Genomic DNA, 20,092 nt, shown 5'->3' on the forward strand with positions numbered 1-20,092 from the left:
TTCGGGATCGGGATTTTATTGGAATTTTCGGTTTTTTTTTTTCCACCCTTAGGTCAATCCATTTAATTAAAAACACTTTTTGCTTCTTTTTTTTTAATAATATTTGGCTTTTTGTTCGAAGACATGGCATTATTTGCCACTTAGTACTACGGTTTGGTGATATTTTTTTTTTTTACTTGGAAGTGAGAGATCTTAGGTTCGAATCTCGTGGATGACGAATTTAATACCAAATTAGGTTGCTCATTGTGTGGCTTAGCCGAACTCTTCCTCCCCTTAGTGTAAAAATATGATGTATTCAAAAACAAACATAACATCATTTTACATATAAACTTTATAATTTGAACATTTTATTTTCTTTATTACTATTTAAAATTTTGTATGTAATTTGGAGACTATTCAGTCATTTAGATGAATTAATATTGTGAATATCACTTATTACATAAATCGTTGATTTGTTGACATAAATAGATGGCAAAACAGTCTCATAATTAAATGAATTCACTAAATTTTCATCTATCGATCCCTACATCAGCTAAAATTTCTTCAGCAAACTGAAATGAAAAAAACTTTCTACTGGGCAAGAAAAATATATTGCATTTTATTAACAATTACATCCCACACAACTCACAAGAATGTTTGTTAAGAGGAGATATTGAGTTTGAAGGATTGTTTGTTGTGTTGTTGAATAGAAAAATGGTCACTTCTTTCCTATTTCATCTTACCTACAATATCAACTCTTCTTTTTCTTAACTCAATTGATAAGAAAACATCCAAATTATTTGTCAACATTATGACATAGCCTTTTTTTCTCCCAAAAGGAAAGACGGTGGTGTTGCAAAACATTTCAGGTTTTTTCGAGTTTTGTTCTTTTGGTCATCAGATAGTAAAAAATGAATGAAATTACTCACTTTGAAATTTAATATCACAAGTTGAGATTAAAGCATTCAAAACATATCTATATGCTCCATCCACTCATGATATCAAATTCAAAGTGGATGATCATGAATCCTTGATTACCAAGTGATCAAACGAATAACACATTTTTTTTTTTTGTCGATCAAAAGAACAAGACCATACAAATTAGAAAGCACATTCTTACACTATACTATCAGCCGATCAGCAATACAACAAAAGTTATCAATAGTAACTAACGTTAGTTGTACAGAATGAGGCGGATAGGTTTAAACTTATAGCAATAGTCGTCCCAAAATCCATTTGGACTTGTGAGATATCGGGTGAAGGTGAAGTAAGATTGGCATAGATGGGGTGGAACTTGGTGCCCCTCTGCCGAACTATGATGTTTCCAGGAGTCTCTCTGCAGCATAAACAGAACAGCCACCAAGTGATTTCAAGGGCAAGAATTCAACGACCAATATGAATCACCACTTTAACTTTTGGGCTTAATAAAAATTGACAATACTTGCCTCATTCTCGGAAAGGAGGAAAGTCATCATTCCCACTAACGTGGCACCGTCGATCCCACCGTAGAATAAGCATCTCTTTATCAGCGTCATCGATTCCTCTTTACTTATAAATGAGAGGTCTTAGAATCTAAAAATCATATTATTGCTAACCAATTGTGAGGCTTTAGCCCTCTCCCTCACCCCCTTAGTGTAGACAATATTGTTGGAAGTTATTCCTTCCTTTCAAGTACGCTGGAAGTTCTTTTAACAAACAATAGGATAATTTAGATTAAATTCATCTAAACTATGAAAATGGGGTTTGCACACTTGACCTCTGGTGCATGGATCAATGCTATTAACCAACTGAACTATAAAAGCCACTTATAAGTACTTTGGAAGTTCATTTTGTCTCAAACTCTTCAAGTCCATCTGCTTCTCCATAGTTTAGATTAGCAAGACATAACCTCGTTATTTAAAAATTTCTATGATTATAATGTGCTTTTGATTTGTTTCCTTTGTGTTTGATACTTTTAATGGTAGGAATGTGGTTTGTTGTTTAAGTTGAGGAACGAGGATAGTCCATTTTGTCCATTCAGGACTATGTCGTATTGTTCTTACCATTTCATTATTTAGGAATTCGAACTTGAAATCTCTTCCAACATCATTTGATTCCATAAAATCCATAGATAACGATTTTCTTATATCGTTCTCTGATTTTACCTATAAAATGACAACTAGGCATCCTCACAACAGCTAGCACTTTTCCTTTTGGTCGAACGCAAATGTTTTCAAGCCAAGTCCTGTCAAGCTTTCACACAAAAGTAGGGGCAAACCAATAAATTTCCAGTATCTTTGTATTTCGAATGAGCAAACTGCAGTACAACAAAATTCTTGCAACAGCTACAGAAAATGCTTATAATCCAAGGCGACAGATCGAGTTCTTCTTGATGAGACCAAGATCCACCTACAAAATAAGAGAACCGGGTGAAACCCAATTCAGATGAACGAAAAACTACAGAACAAATTGAAGAGCAAGACGTAAAGTGTTACCTTGTGTCCGAAAAGATCCCTGATGTTATCAATCCCATAGAGAATCATGGTCGGTCTGGCACAAATTAAAATCCACAAAAGAAAAAAAATCAATTCAGTGTAGAGTTAAGAGTGCTCTTCAGCAAACGAAAACAGTATCGACAAAGAATTTGTTCTTACCTTTCGAGGGAGAGGCCCCATGCAATAACACGAACATCTTCTGGGAGTCCCATAGGAAGCAGCATTTCAGGTCTAAACATGCCTGAATTTCCAATCTCTACCCATTTCCCCAGGCCTTCATGATAACTATTTGAGCAAAAAGGAAATTGTTTATCAGCTTTCAACTACAAACATGAAACAGCGTTTTCACCTTAACGAGAATAAACTCGCACCTGAAAATCTCCATGCTAGGCTCAGTATATGGGTTATAAGCCGGCTTGAAACGCAGTTTCGACATGCCTAAGAGTATAAGAATAGAAAGAAACAAGTTCCCATTATAGTAATAGTAATACCCAATCTCCAAAATAGCAATCACAAAAACCAAGACAGCAGCAAACTGCCAGCCAATATCTTACCCAGACGTGAGAAGAATTCTTTGAGTACTCCTAACAAGTCACCAAGAGCAAGCCCTCGATCACATACCAAACCTAAAACCAGAAGTAGAAATTCAGAGACGCAATTGATTAACACAAACCAACTTAACCTAGTTTCAATTACATCGATAGCCCAACACCACCAGTGCACGATGGATTTACAAAACTCCAAGTTATACTGAATGTTACTCCTTTCACTCTCATAGGTAGGGTGTTAAAGAACATCTGCTAGCCTCAATATAATAAATAAACTGAATGCTACCTTCTATCTGGTGGAACTCTGCAAGATGTGTTCGATCTACTGCTTCATTTCTGAATACACGATCTATAGAGTAGTACTTTTTGGGCACAAATGGTTTCTGTGAACAATGCAAAAGAAGGAAAAACAATTACAACTCTGGGCTGCTTGTGTGTGATTGTGTCAGCTTATGCAGGCACATGCAAAACGGAAAAACTAAAGGTGAAGCCTACATTAAAGACCTACAACTCCATAGGTAGACAGAAAATACGCCAAATAATTACTTAACAAATAGTTAGAAACACCTATTGGGGAAAAACTGAAGAAAATTCTTCAAAAACTTTTCAGAGCTGTATGTATGCTAATTAGACCTTGACTATGACAAAATTTCAATTTTTAAATGTGTATTAATATGAGTACATACTAGTTAGCAAGCAAAATGTGATATTAATTGAAGCTGAATTACATTAAAAGAATCATGGTGCAAGAAAAATACCAAGACCAAAAAGGCATTGTAAGCAAATTAAACTTCACACCAACTCAGCATAAATTGAATACAAAGGTTACAGGTTGTGCCATTAAAAAGGAAAGGCGGAAGAAGGGGGAAATAAAGGGAATAAGAAGTTTCAAAGATTAGAATTTGAAGCTAACATAAAACAGAAATAATGAGTTGTCGATTGAAAGACACGAAGAGCATGTAGACAGTTAATTAAAAAAACGAACGCACCTGAGCTAGTGCGTACAGCATCCTGGAGGAAACAGCGGTTGTGTGAGTTCGCAGAAGATTTTTGTCTGCTTCCTCTCTTTTCCAATCATATCCATATCTGCCAAAAAGAGAGAACAGAAACATGTAGTTATATCAAATATTGTGGGAACATTAAAGGAAGTTAAAATGTCATACCCTCGGGATTGATAACCACCAGACTCATGAATCTGCTTCACCCGCTCAACGTAATCTTCGGGCAGTTGCTTGGTGGTTGAAGGAACTAAAAGCGAAAAAGCCAGCAAATTATCAGTTGGAAGAAAGATACACAAGCATTCAGGATAAAGCAAAAACGTCAAAGAGACCTTGTAGGAAAAATGTATCATGCGAATCACGAGCAGGGTGTTGCTGTGGCTGGAAAAGCGCATCAAAGTTCCAGAAGCTGCAAGTAAAGCAGAAACAAGCATTTTTCAGTATTTTACCATTAGTCATCATAAATAATGAGCTGTAAAACACTGAAATCCCACAGAAACAGTACAAATGGGAGAATTTCAAAAAGAAACTCTTCCAATAAGAGAGAGAGAGAGAGAGAGAGAGAGTTAGAGTTTTCACGTTAAAGTTATCACTCAAAGTGCTTTCCATATAGTCAAAAACATTCACTCACGTTAAAGTTATCACTCAAAGTGCTTTCCATATAGTCAAAAACATTCACTCAAATATCTACTTTATGGGAGGTTTTCGAAACCAATAGTTCAAGATAACCTGGAAATATCACTAAAATTTATTGTCACTCCAGCCAGATAATATAAATACCAATTATTAATAATCCAATTATTAACATCCACATCATTTGGTTTACAAAATTTGGTTTAGAAATTTGGTCTCCCTAGCATTACCCTTTAGCAATATGGTTACTTGTGATCGACTAGACTGGGCTAGAAGTAGTGGCCCTATCATAACCTACAATTGACATTGGAATCATTAAAAGTAAGACAAGTTGGTAAAAATAAGAAGAGAGGCTACCTGCTCTCAACATAATTGTTTGTAGGCATCTCCTCAAACCTGCAGTAAGTACGAAACCCCATACATAAAGATAGACTTGTACATAGAGACATGTACATGTATATGTATATGTGAGAGAACACATTATCAGCAAATATTAGACAAGAAACAGGTCTTACCCCATCTGCCTGAAAATACCCTTCAACTGATGTCGTACCTGAAAGTTGCGAAATTCACTTAGCAATTCTAACAGCTATTTTATACAAAACTGCTTCAAACTAAAAGTTGTAAAAGTTCTACGTATACTGTAGCACATAATGACATTTTGTAACCTAATCTTCCTCTTAGAAAGATATTTCTATGGTGTATGGCACCAAGCTCAAATTGAGCACCTGCAGACTTTGGCAGTATCATTTGAAAGTCTCCTAAAACAAAAAAAAAATAGCATATCCACTTGCATCACTGATACTACTAATATACCAGCTTGCAGTAAACTACTGTAAGATGTTATTGTCTTTACTAGTGTTTCTCTTTAGAGGATACAAATCTAGAAAAATGGTTGCTAATGTTATCTGCTCTAAACTACCAAGTCAAAGAATGTGCTTTTATCTCAAAACTTCTACCAAGTCAAAGGATGTGTTTTTATCTCAAAATTTCTGTTTTCACATTTTTTTAGAACCTCGTAACCCAAGAAATTAGCTTCTGAGGATAACACATTATACCAGTTTTATATTACTCAAAAAAGCCACTTCTATTAAAAAAATATGGTGGAAATATGTCCTTGCCTTGAGCAGTGGATGAAGATGACCACTTTCAATAGGCAGACCTTTAGCGCTGAAGTTATACTCTTTGAACTCTAGTTCCTTCCAATCACCCCTAATTACAGAAATAATCATTTAAATCTATCAGCAAAATAAACTGCATATAACAGCATTCATTGATGAGTGCATCACATAATCCAAAAAGAAATAAAAAACATAAAGGAAAGCTTATTCATGTATAGTCAGTATAATATCCAGGGCCATATAAAAAGGGGAGTGTACAACAGTTAATAAATGCTAATTGAAATAGCAATGGTATTAAATTATTAATTAAAACATGCACTGGATTTGAAGGCTCTGGATTGAGAGAGAGAGAGAGAGAGAGCGAGAGAGAGAGAGAGAGAGAGAGAGAGAGAGAGAAGGATCTTAGAAGAAGGCGCCAGAATTGAAAATCTTCGGGAAAGAATTCAGTTTTGTCTGCTCTGGGTATCTGTTTCCTCAGAGTTTAGAGAAATTTCGCTGTCCTTATTTTCGCTAGATTGGAAAACAGTTATTTTGTAGTTTGCCTTGTTTCTTAATCAGCTCTATGGAGCTGATTGTTTTTTTTCTGAGCTGTTATGTTTTGTTTGCTCGGTTTGGTCTTCTTGACCAAACTCTTTGCATCTTGTCTTAGTTTTGAACATAATTGTCTCCTCCTCAAAATAAAGTAAACTAAAATAAATAAATAAATAAAATGCACTATATAGCAAATACAAAAGATTGCTCATTCAGCTAAAGCAATATGACTGAAATGCTGAGCAACCAAAGGCCCACAATCATAATATAATTAACAATAAAAGCCAGAAATTTAATCTGACCAGAGAAAAAACAGTCACTAGAAATAGTTCTCATAAGTTTGCTAGTTATGAACTGACAAATCAAACTTGTGATTAAGAAAAGGGATATTATGTGGGACATTCTACCGAGCGCATGTAACTTGTAAAACTATTTACACATAATGCTCCTTTGCAAGTAATACTATTGATATATGAACATGATCTAAATTCCATCGGCCAACACATTAGTTTTTTTTTTTTTCACATGATAGCCTATAGAAGGGCATGCCATTATGTCTCAGAAGGGAAAGGTAGAGCATAGCACTAGTTTTTAAACTATTAACCTCAAATACTCCAAAGCCCCACGTATACAAAAACATAACATGTAGATACATTTCAGATACCATTGAAAAAACAAAATTCTAGTTTGAATATGCCTGGGATACAAGAGGACATGCCCCTTTATTTGACAAGGATACTTCTGAGATATGTTTCTAATTTGGTGATTCCAAGTTAACCATGCTTCACAGAACTTTAGCACTATTGTTGCCAGAAATTCTGCCGATCAAGATCTATATTCATGGCTATTTGCAAGCACATATGTACCTTTGAAGATTCTCTCGAGTCAAATCTGTAGCTACTTTCTTTCTCTTTGGAGCATAATTGGAGCCCTTTTTAACTGAGTAGCCCTTCCACGTTCTATAGCGCAAGAGAACATTTTTTTAGAAGATAGCGCAAGAGAACATAAAAATGATAACAATGAAAAAACTTATCTTCTTCAGTCAAAGAAATTTTATTGATACCCCTCGGCCTCAAAAGAGAACAAGGGAACTATAAAAGTAAAGGGTAGAAAAAATATATGATGCTTACTGTGGAACAATAAGCTTTCTTGCTTTGAGAGCTTTAATTTCATCTTGGTTGATGGCCTGTAATCGCATATAACGAAAAGAAAATTCAAATGAGTTGCCAGTGAAAACATTAAACAAGAAAAGATACGATGTACCTAAGGATAGGAAGTGTGCATCAGATAAGCGGGAATAAGGTATTGAAAAATAAAAATAAAATCCATCTCATTTTATTTCATGCATGATAATGTATATACACAGTACGCCCAGCTCATTTAAAGTACGAACAGGTCCCACAGCCACTTGAATATTTCACAAGACAGTGGTTTTCTAGTATGCTAAACCTGTTGCCCCCACCTCCTCATGTTTTGGTCAGGCCCCAGCACAACATAAAAGGTGAATATAGACACCCAAACCTATGTACAGGTCACTAAAGCCTGAAGCTGAACATATAACCCTAAACATTCTACATCTGTGCATGTGTGTATCTAGTTAGCAAGCAATGTCAGATTATTGGTGTTGAAAAAAAATTATCCACCTGCCCATCTTGTATCTGTAGAAGCAAACTTTTTACTTCGTCCTCCACATGTTGGATCTGCAGGACGCACAAGAAGATAATTATGATGAGTATGTATTTAAGTAACAGGCATCATGCACACATAACTGAGGCAAAACATGGCTATAGTAGCATCAGACATTTGGACGCCATTTGCGCATCCCAATACAGCCAGAATCATTAAAAAGAAAGGGACAAAGACACACACAATAGGATGAAGCTTATGAAAATGTATAAACAATGCATACACAAAGATAAAAGGTGCAAAATGAATGTTTAAAACACCAATGAACTGATTAATTAAACAGACAATAAAATCAGTGTCCATTTGACAAAAAAAAAATTTGAATAGACTCAAACATTCAGAAGCGATAAATAATGAGTAATGAAGGGAAGAACTAAAACACATTAAAAAAGTAATAAACTCTACAAAAAAATAAAAATAAAAATAAAAGATTTTGGTGTATCTGAGATTTTTTTTTTCTTTTCTTTTCATAATAACAAGTTCTTTGTCTGGATCTAGGGTGGTCAATGGATACCCATTTGGTTAAATGGAGGTCCATTTTAAGTGTAGATATGTGTTAACTGTGGTGGTGAGTGGTGATGTTTGTGCTTGTGAAGGTGATATATGGAGCACCCATTGATCATCCCCATCTGGATCCCATGGGCCAACATGAAGGACTTCTGATTCAAGAGACTTCTGATCCTTGCTTAAATAAACGATAGACCAGGATTTGTAACTAGTTTTACAAGATAATTATGTGGTCAATGTGAAATTTTTAATATGAAATCACTTAAAAACCTGCCCTGCATCAAACTTAAAATCAAATAACCACAAGTTTCAGGCTCACAAACGAGGAGGAATTTAAAATGTATGCACAACTACAAACAAGAAATGTACAAGAGAGAAAATTGTAACACAATAACAGTATCCTTGGCTTCATCAACTGTGACGCCAAAGTAAATCAACAGAAGAGCCTACTTATTTCGAATAGAACATTGTACTGGATGTACTGAATTAGATTCAATTCCAGGAAGCTCATAGCCTCTACGTAAAATATAAAGTTGCAAACAGACATTATTATTATGCGTAGTGATCTCGTTAACAAGGTGTTACCTTTCGGGTTACTAGTTGCTTGCCCATTTCCACCCATTTTCTCTTTGCAGCCTGAGCGCTACCTATTTTGAAAACTGATGGGTCCAGCTTTTTCTGAATAAAACATCAGTTTCAACTATCAATGCGACGGGAAATCATACAACAAGTATCCATCACAAACAAACTATTGAATAAAACAAATGGATAATACATCACATCAGAATTTCCAAATAAAGGCGAGATCAATAAGAATCACCTGCAACTCTTCTTTGGGGATACCCTCAGGTGGTATGGCCAGGAACAGCTGCACTTCCGGTGACCCGGTAACAGTGTATGCATTTCCTTCGTCAGTAAGCATCCACATCTCTCTTTTGATGTCCTGCAGATTAACAAAAAGTATTCAACAGTAAAACAGCAGGAATTCGTGGTTATATTTCGAGTAAAAATGAAGGAATTTAACCCAAAATTCAGAACAAACAACCAAGAAGGAAATTCCTTACCCTAATGAGATTTGGTAATTTTTAGATATAATTATGTGCACTGAAGCAACTATTTACTTGACAGTTTTGGGCAAAAAATATATTCAAGGTAGAAGTAAATGGTAACAATATGCAGTCTACTGAATGGCAGATAATGAGAAAGAAAGGAAAAAAAGGGGCAAAATTGAGAGAACCTGTGCAACAACGTATCTGAAACCATGGAGGCTCTTGATAACGTTGACAACCTCGTTGTGATCGAGTCCACGTTCACTTGCAAACTGACCGGAATCTGATATTTCATCCTTTGACTCCAGGTATCCTAAAATTGCCTCCTCCGCCATCGCGCGCTCTCTCTCTCTCTCTCTCTCTCTCTCTCGAAAAGAAGAAGAGGATGGCTGAGTTTACTGGCTTCACAGTCCACGGGTAGGAGGAGAGGACTGAAGGCAAGAAAGTGAGTGGGCCGTGGGCTTGATGTCCCGACTCCGTGTCTCTTTTGTGTCTTTTTTTTTATTTTTTGGCATGTGTGCTTTAACTTAAACTTCAATTTTAACATCGTTAGCTTAATTTAAAATTAAATAATAAAAAATATGAAAATGAAAGGAGAACATTATTAAGGGAAATTGTTATACCTCTTCCTCCAACACGATCATTGGATTCTTCTTTGGATTGGGGGAAAGTTTTTTTTGGCCATGGTTGCCGCCTTCTCCAAAGTAACGGTTGCTAGGTCGACATCAAGAGGGGCAATGGCAGGCTCCAGAGTTGCAAATTCCTCAACTACTAGGGCAACAACCTATTTAACTTTAACAGCGGCTTGCGTGGTGGGTCAAACCATGGTCGCCTAGCCCATGGTTGGGGTCAAGGGGTCTTGCGGTATCGTTGTCGAGACCTGGATAACATGAGAAGGGATAGGGATACTAGGAGTGGTCGCTCCTGTGGTCTGACTTGAAATAACATGAATTTCCCGTTCTCCCTTCTTTTCCTTTTTCTTTATACGTTTTTTGGGCTGGGCAATGTTACCAGTTGTCTCGAACTTTGGGCGAGGCCGTTTGCTCAGTGCGATCGGCGTAGCAAGGGCCACTACTGAAGTTGGAGTGGTTGTCTTTCCAGCTAAGGGAGCCACGAGTTGTAGCCTTCTTTGGATGAGGTGCAAGTTTATTTTTGGCTGCGACCATCGCAACCACATCAACCCGTTTTATTGCATAACCACCTGGAAAAGCTAAGCTTGAGTCAGAATGAAGTTTGAATAGACGAACAGAGAAATAAAAGATATATATTTTAAGTTGTTTCTTTGGATTTTAAAGCAAGAGTCTTCTTTGGTCAATCGCCAAAAAGCTTCTTCAAAGTTTCCTCGAACGAAGAAATCCTTGATGTAAGCATCCCACCAATCGGCGAAGGTGCTGGTACAATAGGTTTTTGGAGTATTCGGTCGAAGGCGGAATTTAGTACATCGCTCTTAGAATTTCTACTCGGCTTTCTTGCATTCCCTCTCCGAGGAGCCGGAGAGGCGTTCTCGGCTTAAGAGTGAGCGAGAGGTGATGAGTGGCACAGGACAACCCTGAAGGAAGCCCAATTGACGAGCCACGAAGTTGGGATGGTAAACTTCTCAACTAGCAGGAAGCCCAATTGACGAGCCACGAAGTTGGGATGGTAAACTTCTCAACTAGCTCGTCGAACATCGCAACCAAAAGGAAAGTCGCGAGCTAAGGTAAACGACCCCTATGACTGTTAAAGGTCGGTTTCCTCTGTTTCTTCCCATGTAGATGTGGGGAGTTTGATGGAAGAAAGATATTTCTGGCGGCGGCATATCAAAAATTCGTCGTCTGATAGATCTTCAAGGCCAAAAAAATACTTGATGATGTCTTCGGCTAAGTGAGTAGGAATGAAGCGCAAGGCCAGTTGAAGACCCATCACTTTAGAAGAGTTGAAGCTTGGGAATTCTGAACTTAGTGTTGAAAATTCGACCTACAGCTAGAGTTGGAAGACCTAAAGTGGGTCGTTCTGGTATGGATCGTTCTAGTACGGATCGATCTTCCCAACAAAGGCCTCAGCTAAGCACCGGTTGAGGTTAGCGAGGATGGCCGAGCTGAGGACCAAGACATGACTGCTGGCCAGAGCTTCGGCCACTAGCATATTTTAGCTAAGTATTTGTTTTACTTAGTACAAAAGATGAATTTATTGTACCAGTAAAACAATAAGGTCTCGTGCTCTTCTTTTTTGAGATATTCATTCTCAGAACCAGCAAAATGGTTGATTAAGGTGTTGTGGTTGAAGAAATTTTTGTGCAGTTTATGCACATCTTCTTTTGACGGCTCTTGAACCTTCTTTGTTAAAACCTCGACGGCACAATTGTTGAAGCCTACTTTCAGATCCAGATCAAACTAATACCGAGAAGGATTGGTACCAATTGGGAGACTGGAGGGAGAAGTGCTGAGTATGGGTGTGATGTCCAACATGGTTGGACCAATAAGGCTGAGAGGAAGAACGATAGTATTGGTGGCCGAACACCAGAAGCTCAGGGCGGCTATCAGAAGCTCTAGGTCCATGTTGATTTCAAAGGTCAAGAGTTTGATATCATCAAAGATGTTGAGAGTCTTCCACTCATCACCAAAGTATGGCTCCATTAGGGTGACCCAAGCAGCCCAGGTCACGAGGGTCGAGGCCCAGGCTCCTTGAGGTTTTGTCAATTCCCACTTCGTCCAATCATACCATTGGAATAAGGGTTTTAGGCAGTGGGTAAGGGTTTTAGGCAGTGGGCTTTCAACATCTCGGTGATGATTTCTGGGACGTTGTCCTTAAAGAGTGGTCCCAAAATCTGGTGAGTGGCACTTAAGTCACTTTCAAATCGGAGGGTTTTGATAGCATTTCGATCAATGAAGTCTTGTTATTGATGAAGGTTTGAAGGTTTTTATTTTTATTTTTTTTTCTAGGTTTCAAAGTTTGGGTTCTTTTTCTGGGTTGAGAGAAAAATGGCAAGAATTATTGATAGTTAAAAGTGTGAAAGTTCAAATGAATCTGGGCAGAGTATTTATAGGCAATTAGGGGAGAAAATCAACGGTTTAGGTTTAAGAGATAAAGGGTAAATCCGGCCGGAGAATTTTGTAATTATAATGAATCTTGGAAATCCAGGTGAAGAGGCTGAAAAGCACGTGAATTGAGGTTACACGATTGTGTGTAACGACGAAGTTTATGATGAATAGACGTTTCGGTGTTTGCACGCCTCAAACGAGGGTGTATGCATGATTGAAGATGGACAGTCGTGATGAGGAGCTGCCACGTGTCAATAAAACTGATAGATGTGAGAGGTTGTGCTTAATAAATGTGTCTGGGTGGTTGGAGTATTCGAGGCTTGCAATGTTCTCTAGTTTTTCTAGAAGGAATATGTTAAGGGTTTATTCTTTGGCAATGAATCACTTCTTCAAGGTCGAGGCTCGGCCAGGAATTGTAGGCTGAAGACTTCAGAAGCGAGGGGCAATGTTTAGGCCCAAAATAATATTTTGGGCCGAGCTTAGAGTTGTTCTCGGCCCAGTAACATTCATCTAGATTCTTGTTATGGGTTGTCCAGTCAAGGTCGACTGAATCTTGTTGCTAGGAGGATGGGTTTAGATTAGGGTGAGGTAGTCGAACCTTAGTGCAAAAAAGAGTCTTAAAGCTAAATATGCTTAGATTTAGGGGATGAATCTGGTTCGTTAAGGAGCTTGGTTCAAAGTCCTATAGGGGTTAGGATTGGCCAAAACCTAATTAGATTGGGTAGGAGTTCTAATCCGAGTACATTTTCTAGTTTGGCCATGAGAGGGCTTTGCTGTTATAAATAAGGAAGGGAGTGCAGCATTTAAGGCCCTTTCAAATCAACACATAAATTGCCATGCGTAAAGCTTCTCAACAACCTTGAGATTTTTTCCTCTTCCCTTTTCTTCTCGCCAACACATCTTTAGTTTAGATAGACAACATTGTGAAGGCAACCTGCAACATCTTTATTTTAGATAAACAACACTAGAGCCGTAGAATCAGCCGGTCGATGATCACCTTCAATTTGGATAAACAACACTACTTCGAGATCGACTGGTTATTTATCCAAGTCTCAGTCAACAAGGATTTCCGAGTCTTTGTTGGTAGAGGCCATCTCATTAGTCTTCTCGGCGAAGTGAGGTGTTACCAGGTTACTAAGCTCGACACATTGAAAGCCGAGTTTTATTTTATGATTGGATATTCACAAGTACATTTTAGAGTTCGGCACTCCGACACATTTACCATCAAAACATTTATCTCTTTTGAATATTTGTGTCCGTATACATTGGTACTAGTTCGGCATACTTATAATCTCACGAATATAATTACTGAGACCGAACCCGGCGCCGACAATTTGTGAACTTCGAAGAAATTAGTAGCCTTGTCTTCAGGCTCTAGAACTTAAAGGCCGAGACGTGTTCCTTCATCAGCCGCAATCCAAGATCAAGAAGTCAGCAGCGCGCCCAACACCACATCAACATATTTTACTCCCTAGTCGAACTCGGCCGAGGAGTTGGCACACCCCACACACAATCGAATGACGTAGTTAGCTTATTAATTACTTGGCATGCGCGCCACGTAGGCTTGGTAGTAATTAGGATCAACAACTGTGCTTTAAGAATAATCAGATATATAATAAAGCAATTAAACGGTTAATAAACTGTATTTTTTAAAATGTTGCAGAGTATGAAAAGTTGTGTAATGGTAAATTTTTAATGTAAGTAAAATAACTGTATCTAATGGTAAAAATGAACATAGTAAAAGGGAACTTGCGACTACAATGGTGGTAGTGGCAGGGGCAATGGTGGGAGTATGGTGGTGGTGGTGTCATTGGCGATGGATGTGGCAACACTAGTGGTGGTGATGTAGGTGACTGTGTAAGGCTGGTGGTTGCAGTTGTAGGTGGCAGTGATGTTGACTGCGACGATGGCAGTGGGGGTGACAATGGTGATGATACAATTGTGGGTTATGGTGGTGGTGGCAATAATGGGGTCTAGTGGTTGCGATGCAAAAGTAACAATATTGGTAGAAACAACGGTTGTGGTTATGGTGGCAGTGGTGACAATTATAGCGACGGTGGCAGTAACGATGGTGGTTGCAATGGTGATGTTGGAGATTGTTGTTTGGTTGTGGTTGTGATGCCAATGGTGACAATTGTGGCAGCGGAAACGGAGACAACGATGGTGGTGGTTATAACAGTGTTGATGTAAGGTTTGTGTTTGAGTTTGTGGTTGTAGTGGTAGGTAGAAGCGGTTACTTTGTTTCTAGGATAAAATGTGTGTAGAAGGACAAATAACGTTATTCTTTTTAAAACTAATAAAGGTATTACCACTATTTTAAAAATCCCCGCCTAGTGTTAGTTACCGCCCCGATTAATGCCTAGACATTTGAAAATTAAAAAAAGGCGCCTAGACCTGCTGAGGCGCCCGCCTAGCATGCCCAAACCAGCCTCAGTTGCAACTCACTTAGACAAAATAGAAAACTTTTATTTTGCATTTTATTTTTTTTCAATAAATTGTAAGAGACTTGTTGAATACTTAAATGAACACACATTATACACTTGTTCCCCATGTTTTCATTATGTTCCAATACTTCATAATGTATATGTCATTCTATTTTATAGTTTATGATAAAATTATATATATTTTAAGTATAGACACACACTTATTTACACGAAATATAATACATTTATTTAAATCCACCTAGTCTGCCTAGTCCGTCTATGTGCTAGGCTCTAGTCTCCCGCCCGACTAGCGCCTAACGTCTTTTAGAACCAGGAATTGAAAATATTCAATTTTTTTTTTAACAAACAATATTATCTACACTAAGAGGGAGAGGTGGAGGAGCAGGCTAAACTTCACAATGAGTTAACAATAATGTGTGTTATGGTGAACAACAACAAAAAAAAACTCAAAAGGCAGCCCATAACCTAAATACAAGCCCAACAACAGATAAGAAAATACAATAGAACGACCCAAAAGTGACCAGCTGAAGAACAAAAAATACCAAAACTGGAATGGAAACCAGCAGCCACCAGAGGCGCCTCCATCGCAAGGCCACCATCACCAAAAGAATGAACTAATGAAACAACTAGATCAATGGAAAATGGGGGGTGAGCGAGCCACCTATGCAGTGAGCGCTCCTATAATCCTACCAAATAATGCTGAAAGCACTTGAACAACCGCCTAACACTCGAGGAGAAGCACACAAGCCGAGTAGCAGGCCAGTGATTGAGGACGTGCAACGGAAAGGAGCAACGGAGCAATAAAGGGTCATGAAAGTCCAGATTTGAGACATGCTCAGGGGAATTGAGACAAAGTTCAAAGAACGAAGCTCAAGGAAAGCCAAAACAAAGGCCAAAAGAGAGAACAGTGCAGAGGACGGATGGGTGAAGGATGGGGAAGAGGAAAGATGCAGAGGGCGAAAAAGAAAAGGGAAGAGGGAGGATGACTAGAAGAAAATGGGAGTTAGGTTGCCGCCGACCCCAAACCGGAGCAAGGAGAGATGGCTAGGGAGGCCTTCGACCCCAAACCGAAGCAAGGAGAGGTGGCAAGGGAGGCCTTCAAATCTGGTTTCTGATTTCAGAGAAGGAAGCTAGAGAGAGAACCTGAAAAACAGACAAACCAACACCAAGGCTTTTCCTCGTAAGCATCTGAGAATGCTTTTAACCCTTCAAAGACGGTATCCAAAGACAGGCCCTTTATTATTACTATCAAACAACGCGTGAATAGCTTGTTATCTCAAAAACCCCACTTCTCCCGTCACTTGAGTTAAGATCCGGGCTTGTGGTTTCTAAGTTGTTGGGCACGCAGAATGCAATAGATTCTAAATGCTATCGATTCACAAACAAATTCAATCCCGAATATTTATCAGTGTCCTTAATAAAATAATTAGTGATTCATTTGAAGGAGCAAGAGAGACAGCAGCATAATGAAAATGCTTCTCTGATGTCGACAACATTTTGTTTCTCAAAAGAATTAGCGTTCGAGCATGCTGAATGTGTTTAAATATCTTAAAGAAAAAACTACATCGCATTTGGAATCATTACCATCACGAAACAAACAATAAACTCTTTAAGATCCATTGACGGATCTTATTATTTTTCCCCATACTCAAAAAGTAAAGAAAAATAGAGTATGGTAACTAGGAAATAAACCATGGGTGCAAAATCAGCGGTAAAGACTTTCGGATCTGAGGTTCTCAGCAATCTCGGTCTCCCAACGGTCTCCATTCTCCAGCAGCTTTTCCTTGTCGTAAAGAAGCTCCTGCAACAAAGGCAGAAAGAAATGCTTGGATCAGTTGTTGCCCAAAGTGACAAAAATAGAAATGAAAACATAGGATTAGTTGCAATGAGTCAATAGAAAGGATGCTCCTTAACCTCATGAGTCTCTGTTGAGAATTCGAAGTTTGGCCCTTCGACAATGGCATCAACAGGACATGCCTCTTGACAGAATCCACAGTAGATGCACTTTGTCATATCAATGTCGTACCTGAAAGACTAGATAAATGTGAGGAGAAGATTGAGACGGAAAGGAACGGGGAGGGAAGGGGAAAAAAGGAGAATGATTCTTCACCTAGTTGTCCTACGGCTACCATCTTCTCGTTCCTCAGCCTCAATTGTAATTGCTTGTGCAGGACAGATCTGACAAAAAACAACTGCTTTGTAAGTTAAAATGAATATTCAGCTGCTCAAACATTATAACATAGGACATGAACGTTGCCTGTTAACGATTTGCACAGTGAAATGATTCTTCAAATTCTACATGAGATTGAATCATATCCGAAGCAGAAAGTGCAGAAAGCACACAATGTATAGAGATACAAGTATGAAAACATAATGATTTGATATCTTACATGCACACATAAAAAGTATATACTAATATGAAAAGCAAGTAGGGCATAAATGAGGCACAGCTGCCAAACAAAGCAACAGACTCAATATAGTTTTCCGAATGTGGCCAGTAGGCAGAATTGTCTGGCCTCTAAGCTAAGCAGCTCATGGAATAAATATCCACAAAAATAAACACCAACACAGAAACATGTACACTGATGCCAGATATACAAACAAACAAAAAAATCATGAATTTTCTAAACAGTTTTAGCAGGCAAGAGTTTTCATTGTCAAATCCTAAATTTATAAGTTGTCTTAAATTCATATGCGAAAACCTAGAATACCAAAAGAAAGGTTTCAACTCTTACAGCTTCACAAAGCTTGCAAGCAATGCAACGCTCTTCTCCCGTAGGATATCGCCTTAGGGCATGTTCACCACGAAAACGAGGGCTCAAAGGGCCCTTCTCAAAAGGATAATTGATCTGCAAAAATAAAAGATAGATGTCATAATTCACCAGGAAAAAAAATGAAAAACAAACTTGGCAATGTGTGTTCAATGATACTTACAGTAACTTTTTTCTCAAAAAAGTACTTGAGCGTAAGCATCAGACCTCGAACCATTTCAGTGAGGAATAATGTGTTTATGCTTCGATCAAAAACTGCAGTAATTAGCAAAATGAGGCTATTATTTCAGACAGCGGAAAAATAATGTAACACCAGATTAAGAACAAACATAATGGTATTTTCCTCTTGAGAGGACGGTAGATTACCAGAACTCCAATCCTTGGAGATCTCCTTTGCAAGTTGCTCTCTTTCCTCATCCTCTGAAATTGGCATAATAAATAAGTACAAATTCTAAAAAATAACATCACAACTTGACAAATCACCTAATACAGCATGATATTGAACACCACATGAACCACAGAATATGAACCTTTTATAGTGGAGAAGTGTTGTGAAGTGGATTGCAGTCCATAGTAGGAAGAACCCTGCAATGCTTGCCCTGGTACAGCCTAAACACAAACCAAACAATGGACCGGATAAATCTTGTATCATCCAATAGCTAAAAAAGAATATGATACAGGTATATATAAACCCAAGGGTTCTAATAAAGCTCTCGCAAGAATTATGCTGAAATGAAATTTAATAGAAGAAAAAGGGAAAAAACTTAGTTTAGACTTAATAGATTTCATTTGGAAGTTGAGAAACAGAATATAGATGAAATAATTGAAGGAGCGAACCTAAGATAAGAAACTGTGTCGAAGTGTATGCTAAACAATTGACACATCAAAGATGCTGATGGTGACAAAGTATGATACTTAGTTCATTTATTGGAAGGAGCAGAAATCTAATTCTTTTTTTCTTGTGAAAAGGATATGAGTATGTTAAAGAAACTAAAAAGAGAAACAAGGAGGGTGGTCACGAAGACCAACATTGCCCAACAAAACACAGCAAACAGAAAACCACCACCAACTCAAACAAAACTAGGAGATATAACTAGTATTTTTAATCAAATATAATTGATTTGCAGAACTGATGCTCAGGAATTTGTGTGTAGTTCCAATACCAAAGAACTCCGAAAAAACCATCGGTGGGTTTGATTTGAAGAACTGATGCTGAGGAATGAGGTTATTCTAAGTTTTGTAGATATCCAAAACCCATAAAATGGAAGTTTTGTTAACCCAAGGAAGAGCTGGGTTTTCTAAAACCATTCTCTGCTTTTGACATTCAAAAAATCAAAATGATTACCTTAAGTATTTGCTTCTGAACAGAAAAAGTCAATCTGTGTCCTAATCACCTTCATTCCCAACATTTCCAAATACTTCTGACGCCCATCTCATGGAATAAATTCCTAAAACCCCATTCCGAGAAGCTAACATACTCTAAATCTCAATAACGCATAATTCCCCTATCTCCTTTCATTTGCCCCACAATCCCCCTAATTCTCAGAGCAAATGACATTGCAAGGCATACTCAATTCTTTCATTTTTTATGCCTTCCATTACCCGTAATTATACACCTCCATGTGAAAAAAATAAGGTCAATAACACCACTTTAAATCATCTTTCCCGTATGAAAAAATGAGGTTAACAACACCAATCTAAAGCTCACAACACATAGCATTCAGAAAGCAATAATTGTTCCAAAACTACATCAATTCTCAACGAAATTCGCTTCCAACCCTCCTTATAACTATTCGGTGTTAAAACTTAGCTATTTAGAGTTCAAACTTTACAACTATCAATACAATAAAAAAAAAAGATTTTACAATCGATATAATTTAAGAACAAAACCAGCTCAGTTTTGCTCAAACAAATCGATTAACGGTACAATGCTCCTGATCCAAGAAATTTGGAAGGAGTAAAATAGTTGAGAAATTTAACTTCGATATATGCCCAAAAAGGAACATCAAGATTGGATTTCTCTTGGCTAATTTTCTCGGAAACCAAACGGAGGATAAGAAAAGGGGAGTTAGGGCAGACGATAAACTCACGAGCTGTCTGGCGCGGAGAGCCTGGAGAGATTTCCGAGCTAGGATCGCAGCCATTGCCGGTGACGGCTGAGTCGATGGGTCTTCTTCGACGCGACTCGGGTTCGATTTGGGGACGTTGGGAATGAGCAGGCCAGTGCCGATCAGATGGAAATGGGAATTTGATGTCCGGGTTCGACCCGACCACTCAAGTAGTCCAATGAGGCGAGGGCCGAGAATAACTTGACCCGGCCCATCCGGCCAA

General features: G+C 38.1%; 2 protein-coding genes across 2 annotated transcripts; both read right to left on the bottom strand.

The window, feature by feature from the left end:
* Nucleotides 1-2,225: 2,225 nt before the first annotated feature.
* Nucleotides 2,226-9,971, bottom strand: LOC126586975 (phenylalanine--tRNA ligase alpha subunit, cytoplasmic-like). The gene is made up of 18 exons (XM_050251939.1): nt 9,715-9,971; nt 9,298-9,420; nt 9,063-9,155; nt 7,928-7,984; nt 7,415-7,470; nt 7,151-7,243; nt 5,760-5,844; nt 5,148-5,191; nt 4,990-5,028; nt 4,332-4,408; nt 4,165-4,249; nt 3,991-4,087; nt 3,288-3,384; nt 3,008-3,079; nt 2,825-2,891; nt 2,613-2,738; nt 2,454-2,508; nt 2,226-2,367 (listed from the first exon to the last, which is right to left on the bottom strand). The coding sequence occupies exons 1-18, from the start codon at nt 9,859-9,861 to the stop codon at nt 2,317-2,319; spliced, it is 1,464 nt and encodes a 487-aa protein (XP_050107896.1). The 5' UTR covers nt 9,862-9,971; the 3' UTR covers nt 2,226-2,316.
* Nucleotides 9,972-16,404: 6,433 nt separating this feature from the next.
* Nucleotides 16,405-20,018, bottom strand: LOC126585585 (NADH dehydrogenase [ubiquinone] iron-sulfur protein 8, mitochondrial-like). The gene is made up of 8 exons (XM_050250037.1): nt 19,852-20,018; nt 18,292-18,370; nt 18,128-18,181; nt 17,925-18,016; nt 17,726-17,839; nt 17,101-17,168; nt 16,905-17,016; nt 16,405-16,791 (listed from the first exon to the last, which is right to left on the bottom strand). The coding sequence occupies exons 1-8, from the start codon at nt 19,903-19,905 to the stop codon at nt 16,696-16,698; spliced, it is 669 nt and encodes a 222-aa protein (XP_050105994.1). The 5' UTR covers nt 19,906-20,018; the 3' UTR covers nt 16,405-16,695.
* Nucleotides 20,019-20,092: the final 74 nt, after the last annotated feature.

This window comes from Malus sylvestris, chromosome 10 (genome assembly GCF_916048215.2).
Source record: "Malus sylvestris chromosome 10, drMalSylv7.2, whole genome shotgun sequence".
NCBI classification, from domain to species: Eukaryota; Viridiplantae; Streptophyta; class Magnoliopsida; order Rosales; family Rosaceae; genus Malus; species Malus sylvestris.

What these genes read in the sequence shown, in the direction of transcription:
- LOC126586975 (XM_050251939.1), bottom strand. Translation starts at nt 9,861, where the DNA reads ATGGCGGAGGAGGCAATTTTAGGATACCTGGAGTCAAAGGATGAAATA. An exon ending in TCAGATACGTTGTTGCACAG is followed by an intron (nt 9,421 to 9,714) that starts GTTCTCTCAATT and finishes GTTAATCTGCAG; the next exon opens with GACATCAAAAGAGAGATGTG. An exon ending in AACAATTATGTTGAGAGCAG is followed by an intron (nt 4,409 to 4,989) that starts GTAGCCTCTCTT and finishes CTTTACTTGCAG; the next exon opens with CTTCTGGAACTTTGATGCGC.
- LOC126585585 (XM_050250037.1), bottom strand. Translation starts at nt 19,905, where the DNA reads ATGGCTGCGATCCTAGCTCGGAAATCTCTCCAGGCTCTCCGCGCCAGA. An exon ending in CTCCAAGGATTGGAGTTCTG is followed by an intron (nt 18,017 to 18,127) that starts GTAATCTACCGT and finishes TAATTACTGCAG; the next exon opens with TTTTTGATCGAAGCATAAAC. An exon ending in TCTCAACAGAGACTCATGAG is followed by an intron (nt 16,792 to 16,904) that starts GTTAAGGAGCAT and finishes CCTTTGTTGCAG; the next exon opens with GAGCTTCTTTACGACAAGGA.